Consider the following 13230-nt stretch of genomic DNA (forward strand, 5'->3'; position numbering starts at 1 on the left):
GTTAGGAGGTGGAGCAGCTGGCTGGCTCAGTCATTGGATCTTGAAGTAGTGAGTTTGAGCCCCACATAGGGTGTAGAGATTACTTAAATAATATCTTAAAAAAAAAAAGTTAGGAATACTTGCACACATACAATAGAATAAACTCCTATATGTATATATATATATTTTTTTACGATTTTATCTATTTGTCAGAGAGACCATAAGCAGGCTCCGCTGAGGAAGGAGCCTGATGTGAGGCTTGATCCCAGGACCCTGGGACCACGACCCGCGCAAAAGGCAGATGCTTAACCAACCGACTGAGCCACCCAGTCCCTGCTGCAGTATTTAAAGTAAATTCCAGACATGTCATTTTACCTTTAAAAACTTGAGTATTGTTGTGACTGTTATCATCGTGGTGAACATATTGTAAGGTAGAGTCCCTATTTGTATGCCTGAACTACCGTAGTATATGGCAACTATGCTTCAGTTTAAAAAAAAAAAAGTATTTTTAAAAAAACAAAAATTCAAACAAGTTTATGAATTCATGAGCTGGACTTCATCCTGTCTAGCAAATGGAGGGGAGTGCCAAAGTTCTATAAAAAGGGTAAGGTTTTTAAAGGCAGGACAAGGAAGTCCTAAACAGAAAAAGGATTAGTTCAGGTGAGGTTCCCTTCATCTGGGAACAAAAGGGTATTTTTGTTTTTGGGTTTTTTTTTTTTTTAAGATTTTATTTATTTATTTGACAGAGAGACACAGAGAGAGAGGGAACACAAGCAGGGAGAGCGGGAGAGGGAGAAGCAGGCTTCCCGCCGAGCCCAATGTGGGGCTTGATCCCAGGACCCCCGGATCATGACGCAAGCTGGAGGCAGACACCTAATGACTGAGCAACCCAGGCACCCCAACAAAAGGGTTTTAATAGGTGGATTATCTCATCTTCTTTTGGGGGGAAGGAGAGGACCCGTGTGACAGATTATTTTCTGCTGACCAGAAAATTCCTGATTGACCTCTTCAAGGTTACAGTCCTGGGTTAAAACTGCAGTTAGGTTAGGTATTCAGTCTCAGTTTACTGACTTGGCGCCTTAACGTAAGTGACGCCATTTTGGCTCTTTTGAACCATATATCTCAAAAAATAAGGACATTTCTTTTTTTTTTTTAAAGATTTTATTTATTTATTCATGAGAGACACAGAGAGAGGCAGAGGGAGAAGCAGGCTCCCAAGGAGCAGAGAGCCCGATGCGGGACTCGATCCCAGGACCCTGGGATCATGATCTGAGCCGAAGGCAGACGCTTAACCATCTGAGCCACCCAGGCGCCCAAAATAAGGACATTTCTTAAATAACCACAGTATTATCACAGCTAATAAAATTCATGTTCCTGAATATCATTTAATAAGTGATCCACATTCAGAATTTCCTGCTCTTCTGCACTGATTTGTTCAGCTGGGATCCAGATTAAGAGGTACACATTCCCTTGGTCTCCTAAACTGGAATAGGTACCTCATTCCCCATGTTGCTGAAGTATTGAAGCCCCGTGGAAAGTCTTACCCAGTGGACTCTTAAATCCTTGCTTTCTTTTCTTTCTTTTTTTTTTTTTAAAGGTTTTATTTCTTTATTGACAGAGACACAGCCCGGGAGGGAACACAAGCAGGGGGAGTGTCAGAGGGAGAGGGAGAAGCAGGCTTCCCACTGAGCAGGGAGCCCGATGTGGGGCTCGATCCCAGGACCCTGGGATCATGACCTGAGCCGGAGGCAGACGCTTAACAGCTGAGCCACCCAGGCGCCCTACTCCTTGCTTTCTCATAGTCGCCTTGGTTAAGCTTTAGGTACAACTCCCGGTGTTGGATTTTCTAGTTTATTTCATTAGGAAGGATGATATGTGTGTAATATTGATCACTTTTTGTATTAGTAGTCAAGTTGATGTTTCCTCTTTTGACCTTTTCTCTGACTTAATCAAGATTTTTTTTTTTTTTTAAGATTTTATTTATTTCTTTTGACAGAGAGAGAGAGCGAGAGCAGGAACACAAGCAGGGGGAGTGGGAGAGGGAGAAGCAGGCTTCCCGCTGAGCAGGGAGCCCGATGCGGGGCTCGATCCCAGAACCCTGGGACCATGACCTGAGCCAAAGGCAGACGCTTAATGACTGAGCCACCCAGGCGCCCTTAATCAAGATCTTTATTATACATATTTCCTTTGACCTCTTGTTGCTCATAATTTGAGTTTTATCATGAATGAATGCTAGGTTTAAGATTTTTTGCAACTGGGCGCCTGGGTGGGGGGAGAGGGAGAAGCAGACTCCCCGCTTGAGCAGAGAGCCTGACCGCGGGGCTCGATCCCAGGACCCTGGGATCATGACCTGAGCTGAAGGCAGACACTTGACTGAGTTATTTTAGAATTTAAATATCTGTATCCTTTACTCATTTAAATACCATACATAGAAATCTTTATCTTCTAAGTTCATGCTATCATAATTTTTCTTATTTTGGTTTTTCTATAATGAGACATTGTTGAACTACGTGATTGTAAGTATGTATCCTTCTTTTTGTCCCGACATTAATATAACCTATTAGCTGCTAGTATGATTCTTATATCACAGCCTTTTTGTAATGGTCCCTAAAGTTCTGTTTTTTTATGCTTTGGCATTGCAGACGAGATGTTTTATGCTATCTTTTAATTAGTAAACTTAATTTTTGGAGCAGTTTTAGGTTTACAGCATATTGAGTGCAAAGTATGGAGAAGTCCCGGATGTTCCCTGCCCCACACATGAACTGCTCATCAGCATCCCACGCCCAAGTGCTACATCTGTTACAACCAGGGAATTTACACTGATACGTCATTATCACCCAAAGCCCGGAGTTTGCATTAGGGTTCACTCCTGGTGAATGAATTTTCTGAGTTTCTGTGTGTTTTGACAACTGTGTGACCTGTATCTGCTGTTGTATCATACAAAATAGTTTCACTGTCCTAAAAATCCTCTGTGCTCTGCCTGTTCATCTCTCTCCCCTCAGTCCCTGAGAACAACTCATCTTTTTTCTGTCTCTATAGTTTTGACTTTTCCAGAATGTCATGTAATTGGAACCACACAGTATGTAGCCTTTTCAGGGTGTCTTCTTAGACTTGGTTCCTATGCATTTTAGGTTCCTCCATGTCCTTGTATGGCTTAGTAACTCATTTCTTGTTAGCACTGAAGAATATTGCATTGTTTGGAGGTACCACAGTTTATCCACCTACTGAAAAATATCTTGGTTGCTTCTAAGTTTTGGCAATTCTGAATAAAACTGCTATACACCTCTGGGTATGCAGGTTTTTGTATGGATATAAGTTTACCACTCCTTTGCATAAATACCAAGGAGCACGATTACAGGATTATATGGTGAAGAGTATGTTTAGTTTTGCAAGAAACTGGCAAATTGTCTTCCAAAGTAGCTGTAATATTATTTGCATAAGCAGTGAATGCAGTGTTAACTCTGCATTCTTATTTATTTATTTATTTTTAAAGATTTATTTATTTATTTATTTGACAGTGAGAGACACAGCGAGAGAGGGAACACAAGCAGGGGGAGTGGGAGAGGGAGAAGCAGGCTTCCCGCGGAGCAGGGAGCCCGACGCGTGGCTCGATCCCAGGGCCCTGGGATCATGACCTGAGCCGAAGGCAGACGCTTAACGACTGAGCCACCCAGGTGCCCCTTAACTCTGCATTCTTACCAGCATCTGATGTTGCCAGTATTTTGGATCTTGGCCATTCCAGTAGGCGTGTTGTGGTATCTCATTTTAATTTGCATTTACCTGATGGTTGTGGAGCATCTTTCCGTATGCTGAATTGCTATTTGCATATCTCCCCTGGTGAGGTGTCTCTTGGTCTTTTGCCCATTTTTTAATCAGGTTGTTCATTTTCTTTATACTGAATTGTAAGAATTTGTATATTTTGAATAACAATCCTTTATCAGATGTACCTTGGAAATATTTTCTCCCAGTATATAGTTTATCATCTCATCTTTAGTCTCATGCTAATTTGATTTTTTTCTTTTCTTGAATGTTTGTTAGTTACAGAATTAACTGCCTATGGGCATATGATTCACAAATGTGTATCTGCAGAGCAGAAACTAGGCTGGGTTCTAGACCCACTTAGCTTGTTCTCTAATTATTTCAGGGGCACCTCAAACTTGATAGGTCAAACAAAATTTGTACTCTTCCTTTAAAACCTGGTTCTTTCTTGGCCCTTTGTTTCGGTGCATAGCAAGCATTTGTCTAGTAGGGAAGCCGAATGCCCCAAAGCTGTCCCCTGTGCTCCCTCCTTCTGTAGGTTACCCTTCCACAGATGCTCGCTCCAGCCTGGTGGGTAGTTTTCCCTCTGTGTGGAATGTACCTGCTTCCATTCTTCATTGTGTAACTGCTGCTTATTTCTCAGATTCAGTGTGAGCTGCTTGTGCAGGGAAGCCGTCCTGGGTCTCACTGAATACATCAGATGACACCTGGTCTAGACACCCTTGACCCTCGACCCTTACCTTGTAAGTTGGCACAGTTGCCATTTGATACTTGTCTCTCCCTAGATGTTCTGAAGGGGAGATCCCGTGTCAGGGTTTTTTGGTTTTTGTTTTGAGAGAGCCCCTGTGGGAAGGGGGAGAGAGAGAATCCTAAGCAGGCTCCACACCCAGCACAAGCCCAATGCAGGACTCCCATCTCTGAGCTCATGACCTGAGCTGAAATCAAGTCAGGTGCTTAAGTGACTGAGCCACCCAGGGGCCCCATCTAGGTCAACATCTTTTTCCTTTACTATCTAATTAGCATATAGTCTGTGTTCACTAAATGTGAATGAGTGTCTGGGAACTTATATGGCTCATGTCTGCATTCAGAAGTTTATCAGGATTATATATAGATGTATATGCATATTTTATTAACCTTGCACCAGATCAGATGATTTTATTTTATTTTTTTTCAGTCAGATGACTTAATTTCGGTGTGGGGGGGTTCTATTCCTATGATCTGTGTTTTGTATCCTTCCATTAGATGCTTCCCTCAAAGTTACTATACATACTCACAAGTCCTGTTTCCCCTTTCTCTCTTGTTCATCTGCTTCAATAATAGCTAGCAGTTTTATTTGCTCTAGTCTCCTTCCATTAAGTCGCTGAATTCTGTTAAAGGGGATTTAATTTTTCTTTTCATACCTGCAAGTTCAAGCAGTTGGGGTCTTGACAGCAGTGATTAATCAGTAGGGGGTACAATTGTTAGTGTATCAGCAGTAAACTCAACTGCTTAAAACTTGAATACCTACCAGGCTTTGCAGAGGAAAAGGTTCAGGAACAGGCATCCCGGCTGTTGTCCAAAGTGTGTGTATTGTGTATACCCTCTTCTCATCCCTGTGAACTAAAGGATGAGGAATGGGAGTGGTCTCTGCCTCTCCACCATGCAGGGTCAGGACAGTAGAGTGGAAGATGAGAAACAAAAATGAACAACCTAAGTGAGTCTCCAGCAAAGAAAAAGGGGCCTTTGTGAGGTGTGAGTAGGCATGGGTTTTAGTTATTCTCCTCCCCTCAGGGTATGTCTTAATACTTGCATTCTGGAAAGTAATATTCTGAATTGACTTGAGCTGGGTAGTTTTTTGTTTTTTAAGATTTATTTGGGAGGGGGAGAGCCTGTGTGAAGAGGGGGGAGGGGCAGAGGGAGGGGGGAAGAGCATCTCAAGCAGACTCCCTGCTGAGTGCAGAGCTCTAAGCCTCCTCAGATCACGACCTTAAGCTGAAATCCAGTCAGATGCTTAACCGACTGAGCCACCCAGGCGCCCGGAGAGCTGGTTTTAAGAAATTAAAGTCTTAATGTTAACTTTCTCTGCAATCAAAAAAGGGGCTTCTCTTTCCATTTTGTGTAAGATTCCATCCAGTCACCTTAAACTTCCAAAAATTGGTATGGTACACTCTTTTAAAAATGTTTCTTTTCTTTTTCTTTCTTTTTTTTTTTTTTAAGATTTTATTTGTTTGACAGAGAGACAGCGAGAGAGAGGGAACATAAGCAGGGGGAATGGAAGAGGGAGAAGCATGCTTTCTGCCAAACAGGGAGCCCGATGTGGGGCCCGATCCCAGGACCCTGGGATCATGACCTGAGCCGAAGGCAGATGCTTAATGACTGAGCCACCCAGGCGCCCCAAAGTCAATAGTATAGGAAACTGGCTGATTTCCCTCAGCCTTTTTAATCTACTATTTGGTTGATTTATGGCATTGAAAACTTTACTTGAATGGGGTTTTAATAATGTGTGAATTTTGAGTTCTGACTTTTTTTTGGCATGCATATACCCATCTTGTTACCCTTTATATTAAATTGTTGTGGAGTACTCATAGTTTACTTAATAACCACATTTATGTTCTTGATTACTGTGATTCTCAAAAGAATTCTTCAGTAAATGAGTCTTTATTTTTTTTTATATTTCAGATGATATATATATTTTAAGGATTTTTGAGTTTGGGGGAGTCTAGCAGAGCTGCAAGAACAAAAATTACTCTTCAAGAAAATAAAATAAAACAACGTATCCGCAATGTCCATTGTAGAGTCAGAAATTGCTAGACTTGCAAAGAAACAGGAAAATAGCACCCATAGGGAAAGAATTCAGTTGATAGAAACTGACCAGGAGATGGCTCAGGTATTAGATTTAAAATGCAAAGACATGTCAGCAGTTATGCTGATGAAGTTTAAGGGCTTGATGGAAAATCTGGACTTAATGGTTGAAGAGATAAGGGAATCCCTTAAAAAGGACCTAAAGGAAATTTTAGGAGTAGAAAGTAAAATACCTGAAGTGAAAAATATAAACAACTCCAGTACCAAAAAGGAGTGGCCACAAATAAAAGGTTTAGCCACACAAAAAACAGGGTTGGTAGAGAAAATAGAAGGAGCAAACGCTGAAATAGTTGAAGATAGTGAAAATTTGACTTTTAAAAGAAAAGAAGTAAGTGAGCTGAGTAGCAAATTAGACAAAGCTGAAGAGTACAGTATAAACCAAGGTAAGGAATTGTCCCGTGATGAATCAAAAAATGACAAAGTCATGGAAAGTGTGGAAGAAGCCATAAGCAATATAGACAACACTTGGGGAGATCGTTGTATCCATACAGAAGTAACACGAGAGAACCGAGAGATTGGAGAGGATGAACCGGTCAGAGAAAAAAGAGAGGAAAAAATCCCTCAGAATTCAAAGAATCAAGAGAAAATTCTAAAAACCTCCAGAGAAGATGAAGGAGCAGTACTTACGTTGGTGGCAGACTTTTCATCAGCAACACTGGACATTAGTAAGCAATGGAGTAACGTCTTCAACATTCTGAGGGAAAATGATTTTGAACCTAAAGTTCTATGCCAGGTTAAATTAACATTTAAGTGTGAGGGTGAACTAAGGACCTTTTCAGATATGCAAAGTCTCAGCACTTTTATTAGCCAAAAACCATTTTTGAACGAATTACTGAAAGATGTACTCCCACAAAAGGAAAAAAAGAGAGGAAGAAGGTACGGGATTCAAGAAAAAGTGGTAAGTAGACCTGTGGAGCTCATGTACAGAGAATAAGTAGTAGTTGATAAAGTTATTCCAAAGGTTAAACAAGTTTTAAAAAACAATTTCTTAAAAGTAAAAGCATGACATTAAAAGTAATAACTTAATGGCTTTTTTTCTTTTAATGGATGGTGTTGGAAGCTTGGAAGAGCTTGAGAAGAGATTGTACGTATTCATTACAGACATTAAAAGGAAAAATAAACACTAGGATAGTAGCTTTTAAATCATTAAAAGGATAAATAGAAATAAACAAATGAGTAAATTCAATTAAAAGCCCTCATGCAGTAGGATGATGAAAAAAATCATCAAGTATAATAAGTATGTTCAACTTTGAATTTATAAAGCAGTCCTGGTCAGTCTTCATTAGCAGTCAGGGAAATGCAAATAAACCTATTTTACTAAAGCCTATTCGAGTGTTCATTAATGTTAATATCTAGCTGTTATCCATTCCATGTATGGATTTTTGTTTTTACATCAGATTAGATTATCTTTTCTGTTTCTTACATCATACTAGATTATGTTCCCATGTATTTGATTTCATTGAAAACACTTTCGGTTATTTTCTGAATATTTTTTGTGATTCCAATCCTAAAAGATAATTCCTGTGGTATATTGTAGAGATTCTCTGTCTCTTCTTGGATGTGTGTATATTTCTTACTTTTGTCTGTGGTGCAAGATAGTAGTCTAGTTTCATTCTTTTGCATGTGACTGTCCAGTTTTCCCAGCACCATTTACTAAAGACACTAGCCCCATTCCGTATTCTTGAGTCCTTTTTCAATAAATAGTTGACCATATATGCTTTGAGTTTTTTTCTGGACTTTCTATTCTGTTTATATTGATCTATGTTTCTGTTTTTGTGAGTTCCATACAATACCATACTGTTTTGATTACTATAGCTTTGTAATATGGTTTGAAATCAGGGTGTGATGCCTCCTGCTTTGGGTATTTGTGGTCTTTTGTGGTTCCATACAAATTTTAGGATTGTTCTATCCTGTGAAAAATGCCATTGGGATGTTGGTAGAGATTGCACTGAATCTGCAGATTGCCTTGGGTAGTATAGACATTTTAACAATATTTATTATGCCAATTCATGAATGGAATATTTCCTCAGAGGTCTGTATCGTAAGCCAGTATTTTTGATGGGTCCTCAGAAATTAACTGTTTCCTGGCGATTTACACAGATGAGGCACCCAGCCTGTCCTGGAGGGTCTGGGGAGGTGGAAGGACAATTAGTGGCCAGCCAGCCCTAAATAGGGAAGAGTCCGTAACAGAGGGAGCATTAAGTGAAAAGCTCAGAGGCAAGGACATGGTTCCAAGGAATATTATGAGCCAACTTACTATATTACAGATACTGTCTCAAGCTCAGTACCTAGGTTGTCCTATTGAACCCTCACAACTATCCAAAGTAGATGCTCTTCTAGCAAGTTGATGTACCAGTAGCAAATGTGACAGCTGGGTTTGAACAAGCAATCTTTTTTTTAAGTCGGCTCCATGCCCAAAGTTGGGGCTTGAACCCATGACCCTGAGATTGAGAGTCGCAGGCTCTGCCAACTGAGCCAGCTAGGTGCCCCCGAACAAAGTGGTCTTAAATTGAGCCTGTACTCCTAACCAAAACATGCTTTCCTTTTGAGTAATGTGACTGTAGTTTGAACTGCACATGGCATCTTTAAGAAATACTAGATTTACTTTTGTTTCCTTTGGGGGAAAAGGAAATGTGAGTTTTCGGGGGGATGGGGGGACTTTGTAGTGTTCCTGAAGTTAGAGAAGTCTCTTTATCATAGGATCCTGCATGTAATCAGATATTCACTAACACAAGTTGTTCTTGAGAGTCAGTATTGGGAATATAGAAGGAACACACTAAACATTATGACCTCATAGAAATTTGTTGAGGTGCTACACAGATAACAGGTGTGATGGGGTTATCATAGGGGAAACTTGACTTGTTTGGGGACCTAGGCATTCAAGAACAAGTAATAAATAATTTTCTAGATATTTGGTAATTGTTCAAATATGTAGTCAAATTAAACTTACAGAGTGAAAGGATTAATTCCTTTAAAAGACAAATGATACATTTTTTTTTTCCTTTCAGGAAAAAACTCGACTAGATTTGAAGCATGGAGCTGAGGGGGAAGCCAGTGATGGCTTGAGTTTTCTATTTGTTAAAAAAGTAAAGGTTGCTGAGCCAGAGGAGGTGAAGAACTTAGAGATTCAGGAAGAAGAGTCTTCAGAGCTGGAAGAAGAGGGAGAAGAGGCTTCAGAGCTGGAAGAAGAGGGAGAAGAGGCTTCAGAGTTGGATGAGGAAGAAGAGGCTTCAGGCCTGGAGGAGGAGGAAGAAGAGACTTCAGGGCTGGAGGAGGAGGGAGAAGAAGAGGCTTCAGTATTACGTGACAAACAGGATTCAACCTTTCAGCGTCATTCTGAGGTAAATACACAATGTGGAGTTGAAGAAAAAAATAATGGTTTGGAGATTGTTTTAATTAGAGAGGTAGAAGATTCTGAGCCAGAGGAGGAAAAAGGTTCAGAGTGGGAAATGGAAGTAGTTTTATCGTGGGAGGAAGGAGAGGACTCTGAGGTAGAAAATGTAAAGACTGCCTCCCAGATTGAGAAAAAAGAGGCCTCAGATGGACTTAAAGAAACTGCCTATGATTATTTGGCTCAGGACTTTGAGAAGAAAAAATTGGTGAAACATCAGATGGTACAAAAAACCCAGGATAAAAAGGAAACAGCTATGCCCAGAAACCAAGGAGTTGGGACAGTCTGTCCAACCTTGCATTTGGCCTCTCCCTCAAAATCACTAGAGATAAGTTCTGATAAGCAGAAAAGGCATTTAATAAGTACAAATTCGAGTACTCCATCAGGAATCACCAAATTTTTAAGGAAGACTGAGAAAGAGCGACACAAAACTCTGCTAACAGATGAGCAAACATCTAAAGAAACAGACTTAATACAAGAAACTGAAGAAAACTTTAGAAGAAATGTAATTAACTTTAGAGAGCTACAGGAGGAGGTTGCAAATCTTAAAAATTACCTTCCAGAGGTCTTGGGAATAAAAAACTCAATAGATGTTCTGAATAGCAGAATAGACACACTTGAAGAGAGAATGGACAATCTGGAAGACCGAATTGAAGAATTCTCTAAGGATACAATGCAAATGGCCAAACAGATAATAAATAAAGAAAGGTCAAGAGACATAGAGGATAGATCCAGAAGTTCCAACATCCGTTTGATAGGAATTCCAGAAAAAGATAATAAAGAGAATGGAGCAGAGGAAATAATTAAGGAAATCATTGAAGAAAACTTTCCAGAGCTAAAAGATTCAAGTCTTGAGGTTGTCAGTGCTTACCGAATACCTAGTAAGATTGATGAGAAGAGACTCACTCCTAGACACATCTTGGTGAAATTTGGGAATTCCAGTGATAAAGAAAAAATCCTAAAGGCTTCCAGAAAAAAAGAAATAACCTACAGAGGAACAAGAATCAGAATGACCGCAGACTTATCATTAGATACTCTAGATGCTAGAAGTCAGTGGAGCAATGTCATAAAAGTTCTGCAGGCAAAAGGCTTTACACCTAGAATCCTATACCCAGCCAAATTGGCATTTGATTTTGAAGGTAAAACAAAGACATTTTTTGATACCGAAGAATTCACAAAGTTTGTTTCTTGCATACCCTCTTTGAAAGAATTACTGGAGGATATACTTTAGCAATCTAGGATGACTATAAACACGTACACACAATATATATTACCTTCCTCCCACAGCAAGAGTCAAAAAGGAAAACGAAATTAAAATGCCACATTTCTACCCAGGAGGATGGACTGTGAACAGTATACTTGGGGAGTAGGGGAAAGGAAGGTTACAGATACTACTTAAATGTTGGTGAAGTTAAAGGGTGTGTGTTAAAATTAGTGTTAATCATGGTAGCTTGTGCAAGAGTAGGCTTTCTAAACTATTGGGGAGAGGGAGGGAATCTGTTAATGTAACCATGGGGAGAGGTGGGGTGAAAGTAAGAGAAAAACAGGAAAAAAAGATGGCAGGATAAGTTAAATAGGGAAAATATGCAAAAGTTGAACTTTTGTCACAAGAAGGTACTCAGTTTTAGATCATTTATCATGATGTGAATCTTGAATCTTTATATTAAACCTTTTTCCTTTGAATATGTTTCATTTGCTTACTTTTGTCATTACATAGTTAATCTTTACATTTTATTGCATAAAGCCATCCAATGAAGAGATCAGATCTCTTTCCTAATGTTGGACGTTAATGTATTCTCAATTGTTAGTCTAGAATAAAATAAATTGGTTTGCAACATATAGATAAGAAGAAATGAAGAGAATGATGTAACCATTTTATGGCTTTTGCTCCCAAGGGCTTATTTAGTATATTTAATTTACAAAAACAAAAAAAAACAAAAAGTGTCCTCTGCCCAGCATTTGAAATCAGCTTTTCTCAGTTCAGTCCTTAACAACTCTGACCTTCATGGACCTTGCAACTTTAAATGCCCTGGCCTCAGTACACCTGGCATTGAGCTCTAACTCTACTGTGTGACCACAGGCAGGTTACTAATGCCTCTTGAGTCTCTAGTTCCTTCATACATAACTGGGTTCATTCCTTCCTCTCAGGTTTCTTGTAAAATTCTGTGCCCAACATAAGAATCCTCAGTAGATGGGAAATCCTGCTTCCTGGCCAGTAGATCTAAAGTAAAGCTGGTTGCCCTTCTCCCAGTTGTTGAGTTTAGTTTTAATCTCTACACCCAACATGGGGCTTGAACTTAAAACCTGCAATCAAGAGTTGCATGGTCTACCAACTGAGCCAGCCGGGTGCCCCCCAGTTGTTGATTTTAGAGTGAGTGAGCACCACAGGAGGCCATTTTCAGTTGTGTTGGGAATGGGTGGGTTAGAAAACTGAAAACACTAATCTTAGGTACTCCATTATTTTTCTATTTCTACTCTGCTGCATTTCATTGCTATGTCTGGCTTATAGGCTTTTTTCCCCCCAGTTTTTCTTCTGTAAAAATACTTTTTACCTTTTGTTCTACTTAGGAAATGATAAGAGGTGTTGAGAAAATAGTATAGTCCCATGTACCTTTTACCCTCTTCCCCCAGTGATAACATCTTACATAACTAGAGTTAAGTTACAAGGAAGGATTCTTGGATAGATCCTTTGGAGGAAGCATGATCTGTCACTACCTTGATTTCTGACTTCTGGTCTCCAGAATTGTGTTTTTGTTCCAAGCCACCTATTTGTCATACTTTGTTATCAGCTCCAGGAAACTTAATACAGTGTTCATGAACTGTTAGGATGCCCACGCGCTGCTTTCTTCAAGACTAATAGCCTGTTTCTGTAGGTGATTATAGGAGATCAGGCAACAATTCTGCTGATGCTGATACACTTCTAGTGGCCAGATTGAGACAAAGCCTGTCCTGTAGAACCCTCCAACATGGATGCTTACGTTGACATATTCCTACACAGTCTAAACCCCTTGTGGCATTTACTTGGGGATAGTGTTTAAGCTGTTTTTTTCCCAGGGTGTGGGGAGGGGTGAGAATTTCTAGCACAAAAGTAGACAGTTGGTAATACCCTTCACACCCTGCTACTTTATCAAGTCTGTTCAAAATCTCTTGTATTTTCCTGTTAATCTTGCCCTTATTCTCTCCCCTAGTATCCACCCACTAACATAAGTCTTGTAAGTCCTTGGATGTTTTTCTTCTAAAATGTCCTTTTGTGAGTGATT

The 13230-nt window shown here is 39.8% G+C and overlaps 1 protein-coding gene across 1 annotated transcript; it reads left to right on the forward strand.

Moving 5' to 3' along the window:
- Positions 1-6484: 6484 nt before the first annotated feature.
- Positions 6485-11201, forward strand: L1TD1 (LINE1 type transposase domain containing 1; the record flags this gene model as incomplete). The annotated part of the gene is made up of 2 exons (XM_021679983.1): positions 6485-7477; positions 9588-11201. Coding segments are annotated over 2 exons (2607 nt in total), but the record flags the coding sequence as incomplete, so codon positions are not given.
- Positions 11202-13230: the final 2029 nt, after the last annotated feature.

This window comes from Neomonachus schauinslandi, chromosome 4 (assembly GCF_002201575.2).
Source record: "Neomonachus schauinslandi chromosome 4, ASM220157v2, whole genome shotgun sequence".
In the NCBI taxonomy this organism is placed as follows: domain Eukaryota; kingdom Metazoa; phylum Chordata; class Mammalia; order Carnivora; family Phocidae; genus Neomonachus; species Neomonachus schauinslandi.